Source organism: Bubalus kerabau, chromosome 1 (genome assembly GCF_029407905.1).
Source record: "Bubalus kerabau isolate K-KA32 ecotype Philippines breed swamp buffalo chromosome 1, PCC_UOA_SB_1v2, whole genome shotgun sequence".
NCBI lineage: Eukaryota > Metazoa > Chordata > Mammalia > Artiodactyla > Bovidae > Bubalus > Bubalus kerabau.
The window spans coordinates 218,266,650-218,278,886 of NC_073624.1; the positions used below are offsets into that span (position 1 = coordinate 218,266,650).

Here is a 12,237-nt window from a genome sequence, read left to right on the forward strand (position 1 = left end):
CCCTGAGATAAATTAATTGTCACTCTGGCCACAATCTGAATTAGAATGTATTTCCCTTACTTTTAAAAAAGTCCCACTGGGTCAACTGTGCATTACCCAGTTAGATAAAGGCACTGGCCATACTGTATTATAGGAGCCACAAGACTGCCACAGTAATACACACCTTGGAAGTATGTGTCCTAGAATGAGACAACACACAACCTAAGCAGCCATGGTCTCAGTAGAAGAATCCAAACTAATTGAGAATAATACACACATTTGGGACCCTTTCTAAAAGGAGATCTCATTCACAAACACTTCCAAAAGGGTAAGCTGCTAAGTCGCTTCAGTCCTGTCCGACTCTATGCGACCCCATAGATGAAAGCCCACCAGGCTCCCCCGTCCCTGGGATTCTCCAGGCAAGAGTACTGGAGTGGGTTGCCATTTCCTTCTCCAATGCATGAAAGTGAAAAGTGAAAAGGAAGTCGCTCAGTCGTGTCCGACTCTTAGCAACCCCATGGACTGCAGCCTTCCAGGCTCCGCCATCCATGGGATTTTCCAGGCAAGAGTACTGGAGTGGGGTGCCATTGCCTTCTCCATCCAAAAGGGTGGATACTGAATTAAGAAACCTAAAATAACTGCCACTCAACCACACCTCTCTAGGACAATACTGATTTATTTTGTCAGATGTTGTTTATTCCAGCTCTACCTTTTTCTTCCATTAACAGCAGGGCCGCAAGGAATAAAGGAAGGTTTTTTACTTTTATTTTCAATGCTAGCATCCTTATATGCACAATTTATTTCTATTCTTATCTATTTATTTCAACATATGGGCAGGACATGTGACTTAAGAAGAAAGAGGATTAAATTTTGTGATGCTCAAACAAACCTTCCATTTTGTTGATAAAATGCTTCTTCAAAGTCCCTTAATGTTTTACGTAGTTTCTTTTTTTCAGCTCTGGCTTTCCAAAGTTGTTCCAGCAATTCGGGCCTAAAATTGAAACAGGAAGAAAACATCTGAAAGGGTACTTTAAATTCACCATGTTCTTAACAGTGTTTCTAACCCTGGCTGCAAAATCAACTCAGCTGGTGGGCTTCTGGAATAACCAATGTCTAAGATTCACCTTAGAGCAATTAAATCAGAATAGCTGCTTGTAGGGCTCAGCATAAGTACTTAAAACAAACATAAAACAACTTCCCACATGATCCTAAAGTAATGCCAGGGCTAAGAATTAGAATCCAAGGCCGCATCAGGTAAAGAAGCTGACAGAGCATAAATGAACAGATAACTCTCAGCTGGTTCCAGCACTTTGTCATACAGCAAATGTAAGACTTTAGTTTCTTTTAATTTTTATCACACACTAATTTTCAGTTCAGAAAATGTGAATGACAACACATTTTATAAAGCACACTTTCTAAAATCATTTTATTTCTTGAGCACTGTATTCATTCTCTCCAAGTATTCAATTATTTAACACTGAAATTTCTTTGCATCTAAATTTTTGAGTATTTCTTACATAAATAGGCTAAAATCACAAACCAGCATACATACATAGAAGCTGCTCGAGTACTTGACAATCGGAGATCTAGAGCCAGTTTTTCCTGATTTTCTTCAACATCAGATTCTGAGTTTTCCAATGATGACTGTGCCTGTACAGCAGTTTTCAAGATATCATTTAACTCAGAGGACAGACAAACACCATCTTCTTCTTCTTCCTAAATATATATATGCAAACAGAGAATCAAATATGCCATGGTTTCAACTTTTCCTTTAGGAAAAAGATCACAGAATTATTTCTCTTAAGGACTACCTTGATTTCTTCAAAAAAATGTGCAGTTTCTCCCTCTATGATCGGCTGTAACATCTGACCTCTTCGCTTGGTGGATGGAGATCCCTGTGACAATAAACATACAAATGGGTCATATTTTTATTATTCAAGGAAGATTTACTTTGCTATTACAGATAAAGTATAACAGATCTTAAACTTTATTTTAACAGATCTTAAACTTTATTTTCAAAATCCTAACCATATGCTTTAAAAGTTTTTAGGAATTTCTAACTATATTTTTGCTTTTTACTTGTTATGCATGCATAAGAGTGATAAGTGATAATTTATGTCTAGGTAATTCTAAAGAGCTCATTCAATAAATGCTTTTAAAATTCTAACTAAAGAAGTGTCACTGATAATTTAATTGGGAACATGTTTTCTTTTTAACAAAGTGGTCAACTTTCTTGGTCTGAGGACCTCTTTATATTTCTTTTTAAAAAAAAACAGTTCATTAAGATGTAATTCATATACCATAAAATTCACTCTTTTACAGTATACAATTTAGTGGTGTTTGGTATATTCACAAAGTTGTGCAATCATCACCACTATCTGTTTCTAGAACATTTCATCACCTTAAAAGGAAACTATATTCATTAGCCCTCTCTCCCTAGCCCATGGCAAACAACAATCTATTTTCTGTCTCAATGGGCTGGTCTATTCTAGATATTTCATACAAATGGAATCATATACTAAGTGGTTTTTGTGTCTTTTTCACTTAACCTAAGTGTTTTTCAAGATGTATCCATGTTATAGTGTGTACCAGTACTTCATCCCTTTGCATAGCAAGTAATATTCCACCATACAGATATACCTCATCATGTTTATCTATCAGTTGGCTGCACATCTAGACAGTTTTTTATACTTTAGCTATTATGAATAATGCTACTTTTAAGACATGCCTACAAATTTGTATGTGGACAAATGTTTTCAATTCTCCTGAGTATATCCAAGGAAGAGAACTGCTATGTTATATAGTAACTCAATGTTTAAACTTTTGAGGAACTGCCAGCACCATTTGTTGGAAAAACGATTCTCTCCTATTCTCTTGGCTTAACTTTTAGACTCCAAATTTCTCTTTATGATAGTCAAATTTAGGAGTCCATAAGATCTAGAAATGCTTCCTATAGACTCAGTTTTTAAAGACAAACCTGTGGAATTCTAAGGTGATTTTCATAAATAAATTCAAAGACTACTTATACTATTAGGGAATTATGAAAACGTCAGAGACACACAGAAACCCTTTGTAATCAAAAGATAAAACCAGTATTAAATAAACTAGCTATGTGTGAAAAAGAGTATACACTATACATGATTCACTGTTCAAAGAAAACTGCTTATATCTAAATAAAGTTCTGTTGAGTGACAGCCAACTAAAAAAATGGCCAGTTTAAAAAAGAATGTTTCTGTAAGGGTTAAATGTAAAAGCCTAAAGGGAACCGCTATTCAAGAGGCCATCAGCATAAAAATGGCCAGCAAGTTTAAGTAAACAATAAGCTCCTAAGAATGAATTCACTGATGCAGAATGGGCTACATGCTGTCTTCTATTTGAGCCTGAGACACAGCTAGAGCCCTACCATCTAATGGTTAACTTGGAGATAGCACTCAATATGCACTGTTATTAAGAGTTTTCTTTAAAAAAAAAAAAATGCACGCATATATGAATATGTATTATTTTAATAGACTTTTTCATTTAAAAAGATGAATAGGTTTATATTATTCTGCAGTTAAGGGAACTGATGGCCATCACAAGAGTGATGTATTTTCAAAGACTTGAATTTAAATGGAAAGAAATCAGGCAAGGGTCTGAAATATTGAGTTTTTCATTCTATAAGTAGATGACCCTGGGCACATCACTCCTGAGTCTCAATTTCATCACCTGTGAAATGAGGCTACCATCCTCTATCTGTTGTAACTTAACTTGTCAGGACTTAATAACATAATCATAGATTAAAATGCTTGTAAGAGTGCCTGGGAGATAGTAGTAGGCACTTACTAATTTCCTGTTATTTTAAAAGCAGTAACCTCACCTTACATACACAATCCTTGTTATCTTGGCTGTGTATTTCTCCAATATACTACTGTATGTATTTTTTTGGAAAGAGTGGGTCTTGGTAAAATGAACTAGATAAATACTCGCATGTTTTACTTACAAGGACAGGAGTGATGCTAGCTCTTGTCAGCATCTGTTTTACAAGTCTGTATCTATCATAGAGAGGTTTAACAATATGCCTTTCTTCCCTGGTCACCTGAAGCAAGAAAAACGGAAATCGCCTAGTTATCTGAAATCTAAAATTTCTAAAATATTAGGCAATATGACTTTCCCTCCAATTTTTAAAAAGTTATTTTAAATAAGCAGGAAATCATCCAAATGTAGGAAACAATGCTCTATGAAACAGCTCGAAGATGTGGGCCACAAAAGTGATTCATGTTCTTTTAAGACAGAAAATTAAATCTTTTCATCAAGAGAAACATTACCGGCCTTCCATGTTGACTTTCATAATAAAGAAGACTTTTCTGGAGAGAAGTTTTCTCTTCTACCAAATGATCTTTTGTCATTTTCTAGAATAAAAAAACAAAAAAAACCCTCCCATTAGCCACATCATTCCCTTCAGCAATGTGTAATTTGATTGAAAGGATCAGCCCTTAGGTTAATAAGAACACATCTTTTACTTATGGATTCGTAGGCAACATTTTTCAGTCTCCTAGAGAATCTGGTCTTCTAGTAACTAGGTACCAATTCCCTTTGGTGGTTTGATTTATATTTTATCTGAATAAGTTATGAACACAAGAGCTTAGTGACCTTGGGTTAGTTACCTTCTTTTTGTTCAATATCCTAATCTAAAGTGGGGATAATATCACCTATCTCATAGGGCTTCCCTTGTGGCTCAGCTGATAAAGAAACTGCCTGCAATGTGGGAGACCTGGGTTCAATCCCTGGGTTGGGAATATACCATGGAAAAGGGAAAGGCTATCCACTCCAGTATTCTGGCCTGGAGAATTCCATGGACTGTATAGCCCATGGGGTCTCCAAGAGTCGGACACGACTGAGCGACTTTCACTTTCACCTCTCTCACTTTCACCTATTTCATAGAATTCTAATGAGGACTAAACAAGTTAATACATTGTAAAGGCATTTACACAGTGCCTTCTCAGCATACAATAAACAAAATAAATGCCTATTATCTTAATTTTGCACATAATCTTTTATTAGCATTATAATTTTGTTGTGTGTGAGCACATATTCAAAATGCATGCATACACAAGTATAGATCTTATAACGTTGTATTTCTCCTAAACTATTAAGAAAATTTGGTACTGGTATAGTGGAAAGCTCCTGAAAAGAGCTTAACAATATCGATTTGTGACCCTAGACTTCTACACTATGATTTCTGCTCCCCTTCACCTGGCATTTTTTTAATACTGAAAATAAGATACTCTTCTGACATCTTTTAGTACTCCAATGGTAGTAGGCAAGAGCCCCAAATTTATTTGCCCATAACCCCCTCTCCCTCTGTTTGACAGCGTGACCTTTAACATACCAATGAACCAATGTTCCACAGACTATACTTTAATCCAAACAAACTCTCCAGTTACTCTCTGTTGTTGCTTAGCCGCTAAGCCATGTCTGACTCTCTTGTGACCCATGGACTGTAGCCCACCAGGCTCCTCTGTCCATGGGATTTTCCAGGCAAGAATACTGGAGTGGGTTGCCAAGTCCTCCTCCACAGATCTTCCCAACCAGGGGATCAAACCCACGTCTCCTGCATTGCAGGCAGATTTTTTTATCACTGAGCCACCAGGGAAGCCTTCCAGTTATTACCAGGAGTGGTTAAATAGACCCTGTTTACCACTAGAATGAAAATAAGAGGTAAAAAGAAAAAATTCAGGGGATACGTACTTTCTATAATAAGTATTTTATATTAAGTACATTCAGTAGTGTAAACTTTGTAAAACACTGACTTCAACCTCAAGTTTGAATCTTAAACCTAGGAGAATGAATCTGAATAAAGCTGCTGCTGCTACTGCCAAGTCGCTTCAGTTGTGTCCGACTCTATGTGACCCCACAGACGGCAGCCCACCAGGCTCCCCTGTCCCTGGGATTCTCCAGGCAAGAACACTGGAGTGGGTTGCCGTTTCCTTCTGCAATCAAAATCATTTATAGCAAAGGGAGTGGGGAGGAGAGGAGGTTGGTATAACATAAAAGCAAAACCAAGAAAAACTGGGGAGGGCAGCCACTAGAATTTCTAAGCCAGCTCTGTTTGAAGGCAGAAAGACTCTAATATTGAGACCATGAGGTGTACTCTGTTGTTGAGAGGGGTACACATCAGGATTCATCACTAAAAGTTCACCTCAAGCAATCTACCTCTGCACTCTTTCAGCAAACTTCAGCACTTTGTTCATCACAAAAATGCATTGTTAGTCCTCCTAGCCATACTGTGTCATTTTAATGGACATAATCACAGTCACATGGCTACTGAAGGGATTCACTGGAAGAATGCACAGCCAGAAACTGGCATAAGCTAAGAGTTTAATACATGCAACTACTAAGATACAAGGCCAAGATTCAAACTCAGGTATATCAAACACATCCATCTTGCTAACTGATTCCAATATAAGTGAACAGATCACATTCAAGTTTTTTTAGTTTTATTATTGTGACTCAGGCATTTCTGTTGTGCTGATAAAAACATTTTTCTTAACTGCAAACTTGTTGACTCAGGGCAGCAGATTACCTAGACATCATTATGCCTCTATCGCAATTATTTTATTTCAGTGATTCTAAAGGCTAGCCTGGGCAAAAACCACAGCTCAAGATTACTTTGATATCTTCTGGAAGACACCTCTCGACACATTTTTCTTTGAGTCTTTTCAGAATAAGTTCAAGTGTTGCTTCCTTAGATGGCTTCTTCTCCTTGTGAATGACCTTGGAGTCATCTTCATTCTCTTCATCTTCATGGTCTAGAGAAGAGCCAAAGCTTTTTGGAAGAGTGTTACTACGTGGACGTGTCTGAGGTACAAATTCTCCATCAGAAGTTTTGTGTTTTGCATCTAGATTTTAAAATCAAGAGGATAAATCAGTACCACTGATTTTAGCTAAAATGCAACTAAATCAAAAGAGACACAAGACATACAAGAGGAAAGTATACTTCGACAACACACAGGCTCAGGTATTTCAAGATCACATGAAGTATTTAAATTATATATATACCAGGAGAACTGTATGATTTTTCTTTCAACCAATATTCATAGAATGCCTACTAGAGTAAGATGCTCTGATAAGCATAACAGCAGTAAACAAACAGACATGGTCTCTGTTGTCATATATTCAGGAAGTAAAAAATAAAAACTAAGAAATTAGATTCATAAAATAATTTAAATGAGTGCTAAGTGCTATAAAGCATGTCACAATGTTAAAGAGACATGCTTTTTGAAAGAGCAACTCCTTTGGATGAAACTGACAAAGAAGGCCTTTCTGAGATGGTGACATCCTAGCTGAACATGGAATAAAAAGGGACTAACCTAGTATAGAAGAACATGGAATTAAAAAGGGACTAACCTAGTATAGAAGATTTAGGGGAAGAACATTTCTGCTCAGTTGAGGCAACAGCCAAGCCAATGTTCTTAAACCGTGACATATTTTAAAAAACAGAAAATAAGGAAAAGTGATAAAATGGGGGGAAAGGGCAGAGTATAAAAAGCCTTGAAAGCCAGCAAAGGGTTTGAACTTTGTTCTAAATGGAAAAGGAAGCCCACTGAAAAGCTATAAATAAGACAATACATAGTTTTTTAATAAAAAATAATTCTGGATGCAGAGAATGCACTTACTGTAGGACAGTAAGAGTGAAAGAAAACTGGGAAATTAGGAGGCTAATAATTTAATAACACTCATTAGTAATACATTCAAAGTAGTGATTTTCATTTATGGTTGGAAACTGGTGTTAAATGAGAAAATTTTTTACAGAATTGTAAAGGGAAATTCTAAATAAGTAGGAGAACTTAATTAACCATAAGAATGTAAATAAACTCAAATGACAACAGGGACTCAGTCTTGTTCACTGCTACAACCTCAGATGTCTTCAAGTACTTGGTACTTACAGACATTAAAATTTTTGTTTTATAAATTCAAATGAGTAAACCAAATGTGATACTCCATTTTATATACCCACACTTGGTACAGATAATTCTTTAAGTATTAACAATCATTAAAAAGCATATTCACTAAATACCCACAAAGTAAATGTTATCTTAGCAACTGCTATACTGGGCTGACACCCAGTAACACAAGACCCAGTTTTTGATGCAACACAACTTACAATTTAGTCTTTGTAGTATAAATGATTGATGATTAGATATTCTCAATCTTAGATGAAATACCCATCAAAAATTCTTAATACCTACCCAAACTCAAAACTGCTTAATATTTGAAATACTCATACAAACTTCACAATACAATACAATACAATACCATCTAGAGCACCCATCAAAAGACTATTACTAATAAAAGAAGAGGAAAGACATTTGGAAGAATACAATATAGTATTTCAACTTTGATTATAACTAATAAAAACAAGAGAACTTTTATTTTGCCAGTGTTCAAGATTTAAGTTATCAAAAATTATAACTATAATGCTCAGATATTATTATAAAGAATATTTTAAAATGCAATTATATTGAAAAATGCCCATTTTATACCTTTAATTTGCTTTCGCAGTTTGGTGAGCTCTGTCATCCATTTTAATACCTTCGGATTGGCTGCTATATCACTGTAGGAGGGCTGAAAAATTAGAAAAACAGAATCACAGATTATGTACTCATCAACCCCTGTCTGTGCTAAGTCCCTCTCTAGGAATTGCCTTTGCCCACATGAGCTGCCTGGCCCAAGGTTACAAACCCCTCCTCCGGAGCTGCTCACATCCGTGACTGGTTATATAGGATTAAAAAGGCCTGACTTCTTCATCTTAATTCAGTCAATCCTGAATCATATTAATTCAGCCATCCTAGTTGGAAACACTGTGGAATCAGGCTGAGGCCATGAATGCAACTATATCCCAGGTCTACATTCTCCTCTCAACCATGCTGCCTTACTCCTTACAGCTGCAATTCTCCCTAAACACTCCCTTGGAAATGGCATGCTCTGATATCTCTGTCGCAGAATGCTTCCCAGATAATCCAATCTACAACAACTCTACGACTATAAATCTACTCATAGACTGACACTGTTTCTTCATAAAGATAATGTTTTTAAGAAATTTGTTAATACCTCAGTAAAATTAATAAATGAGATTCTAAAAAAAAAATATATAAGAAACAATCATTAAAATCTTTGTGGGTATGCAACATGGGGTTTTTTGTTGTTGTTATTGTTGGGGTGTTTTTTTGAGTTTTTTTTGCAGCATGCAGTGTGGCATACAGGATCTTAGTCCCCTCACCAGGAATGGAACCCTCACCTCCTTGCATGGAAGTGTGGAGTCTTAACCACTGGACCACCAGGAAGTCCCAAAGGTTATTTTAATTTCTGCTCAAATAGTATTTTACAGTGTTCACAGCAGAGAGTTCACTCAATCTTCATTTATCTTACTTTAAGTAGACAGGGCAAGATATTAAGTAAAGCTCTCTCAGAGGAGGGTCTAGCAACTGGCAGAAAGCAGATCTAACTAAACGTCTTCTGACTTCAAGTATAAGACTTATCCTACTTCACATGTTCTAACGATTAAATATCTCACCCCTTCACCCCCACCTCCCCTGGCTACCTGTGGTTTTTGAGGGAGCAGAAACAGCATTAATATAATTTGTCAATGTAAAGTATTTGCCTTAAAATTCAACAAGCTCTTTTCCAACAGAAATACAAAAATTCAGTGGTACAATGGCAAGAATACTAGTCCGGAATCAGAAGGCTGCTGCTGCTGCTGCTGCTAAGTCGCTTCAGTCGTGTCCAACTCTGTGTGACCCCATAGACGGCAGCCCACCAGACTCCGCCGTCCCTGGGATTCTCCAGGCAAGAACACTGGAGTGGGTTGCCATTTCCTTCTCCAATGCAAAAAAGTGAAAAGTGAAAGTGACGTCGCTCAGTCATGTCCGACTCCTCAAGACCCCAAAAAGTGAAAAGTGAAAGTGACGTCGCTCAGTCATGTCCGACTCCTCAAGACCCCATGGACTGCAGCCCACCAGGCTCCTCCGTCCATGGGATTTTCCAGGCAAGAGTACTGGAGTGGGGTGCCAAGGAACTATATAATCTCAGATCTATATGAGCGCTATTTTTCTGGATGTCTTAGATTAGTTCTCTCTCCCAGGAAAGAGATGGGAGAATGTCCTCTAAGTTCCAAGAGATCTACTTTACAATGGGCAGTGTTACAAACTCACCTTGCCATTTCTTTCCCTTTCAAATTGTTCCTCAAATTGTCTGATTTTTTTCTGAAGTTTCTTGACTAATTGATACGGTGTTCTGTCCTCTCTTTTTTCATCTTTTGAACTAAAGGATGATCTTCGAATCCTGAATTAAAAGAAGAGGTGAACACTGTAGTTAAATTTTCAAGTTATCAACACCATCTCTCCTATTACCCTGATAAAACATCATACTATTATCAAGAAGTAAATTTTTTAAGTGCAATTAAACCCCTAACACTGAAGGACAAATGGTAAAAAGAAACTTGAACTATGCTAGAGACCACAAAAAGCTAACACAGTAGCAATGAAAACAATCTGGAATTATTCAAAAGGCGCTTGGGCAAATGCAGATAAAAAACAAAGACCCCAAGCAGCTTAGAGCTCTTTTGGTGTCCAAACTGCAAAGGAAACGTTTTAACTTTCAGGATCAATTTCAGTCATGAATGAATAAATAAATACATCACGGAAATATGTCTATTAGAGAGCAAACCTTAATAGACGCTCAATGAACTCAGAATTTGGGGGCACTCAAAATAATAAACCACAAAAGCATGCTTCATGAAATTGGGAAGAAAGCTTTCAACTATAGGCCTAGAGGATTAAAATCTCTCAAAGGACCTGGGTATGTGATAGGATTCACTGCCCATAAGAACATAAAAATCACTTACCTAGCAAAAGAAAGTGCTTTAGATGAGGAATCCAACATTTCCGGATCATGTAGGAAACGCTGGCTTTGCCCAAAATCTAAACTCCGATGTGATAACACTGGAGGACAGTCTTCTTCCAGCGGGTGATGATTCATTCTTCCAGCTTGTGGAGACAGCTGAGCTTCTCCAGACTCAGAGTCTTCCTGCCAAGACTTAAAAGCAGGAAATGGCTCTGGAAAACAAACACAAAGCATAGTACCATGGGTCTCTTGGTTCTGTATGAAAAAAAGTCACACAGTATCAGCTATATGTTCTTTAAACCATATCATTCTGTAGTGGTTCATATAATATAATATTTATGGGATCCTAGGATCTTCATACAGCCTTACTACAGTTTAAAGTTGTCTGAGCTTCACTTTTTACTTCAGTTCTAATTTCACATAAGGAGTTACACTTTAAATTTCTGAACCCGTCACAAAGCAAGAAGGGACACTGTCAAGCTCTTCAAAATTATACTGAATGCTATTTTTCCAGTAGGGAAAAGTCTTCATTTAGAAACAGTAAACATTTAACAGTCCTTAATTGGGAATTTAACTGAGCCAAATGCTGCCAGATGAATAAATTGTCCCTCACTGTCAAGTGACTATGTTAAGAAGTGGAAGCTATTCCCCATGCTATTCAGAATACTCAGCAAATGGAGCTCTTGGACTCCAACAAAAGAACTGTTAGATTTATAAACAAGCAGCTAATTCACCTGACAATACCTGGACTCTAACATTAAACAGAGGTGGTTATTTTCTGCTACAGGATTTCTGTGTATAATACATATTTTAATAATTAAACCCAAAAGTATTAACAACACAAAATTTAACAGCAGTACTCCTTCTTAAGCACATTTATTTTATTGGAGTTATCCTATAAGTTCTCATATGAAGCCGTACTGAGGTATCTGATGTCTCTGCACAAATAAGGCTTGATTACATACAGAACACATACAGATAAACACACAACCCATAAATATACTCCAAATACAAAATTATCTTCAAGTATCCCCCTTGATTTGGGGAGGGGATAGGGACTTTTCCATCTACACATTAACTTAATATATGACTATAGTGTAAATTTTGATGCTATGGCTTTTAATAGCAAAAATTAGTTAAATATTTTAGGATGCAAAAATTGGCTTGACAGTGTCAAAAAGCAAGAATGACATTTTTTTTTCGCACAATACCTATGAACTGCTACTAATTTAGTTTAACTTTATGCATTAGCAATTTAAAGCATTACATTTTTTCAGGATAATAAGAACATAATCAACTTCGTTTTTTAAAGCCCAGATCTATCTGATAACTAAAAATTGGGTACATAGCGTGCAATCCCGTAATAAACCCAGCAAT

At 36.6% G+C, this 12,237-nt stretch overlaps 1 protein-coding gene across 8 annotated transcripts in view; it reads right to left on the bottom strand.

The window, feature by feature from the left end:
- FAM13B (family with sequence similarity 13 member B) overlaps positions 1–12,237 on the bottom strand; it is a 95,395-nt gene that overhangs the window by 3,900 nt on the left and 79,258 nt on the right. For 7 of the 8 annotated variants that reach the window (XM_055554638.1, XM_055554649.1, XM_055554664.1 and 4 more), the window contains 9 exons: positions 10,862–11,072; positions 10,170–10,299; positions 8,502–8,583; positions 6,628–6,857; positions 4,284–4,367; positions 3,959–4,054; positions 1,791–1,874; positions 1,532–1,695; positions 869–970 (listed from right to left, as the gene is read on the bottom strand). In XM_055554638.1, the coding sequence (XP_055410613.1) occupies positions 869–970; positions 1,532–1,695; positions 1,791–1,874; positions 3,959–4,054; positions 4,284–4,367; positions 6,628–6,857; positions 8,502–8,583; positions 10,170–10,299; positions 10,862–11,072 (1,183 nt within the window). The remainder of the gene's footprint in view (positions 1–868; positions 971–1,531; positions 1,696–1,790; positions 1,875–3,958; positions 4,055–4,283; positions 4,368–6,627; positions 6,858–8,501; positions 8,584–10,169; positions 10,300–10,861; positions 11,073–12,237) is intronic. The other variant, XM_055554674.1, reaches the window with a different exon arrangement.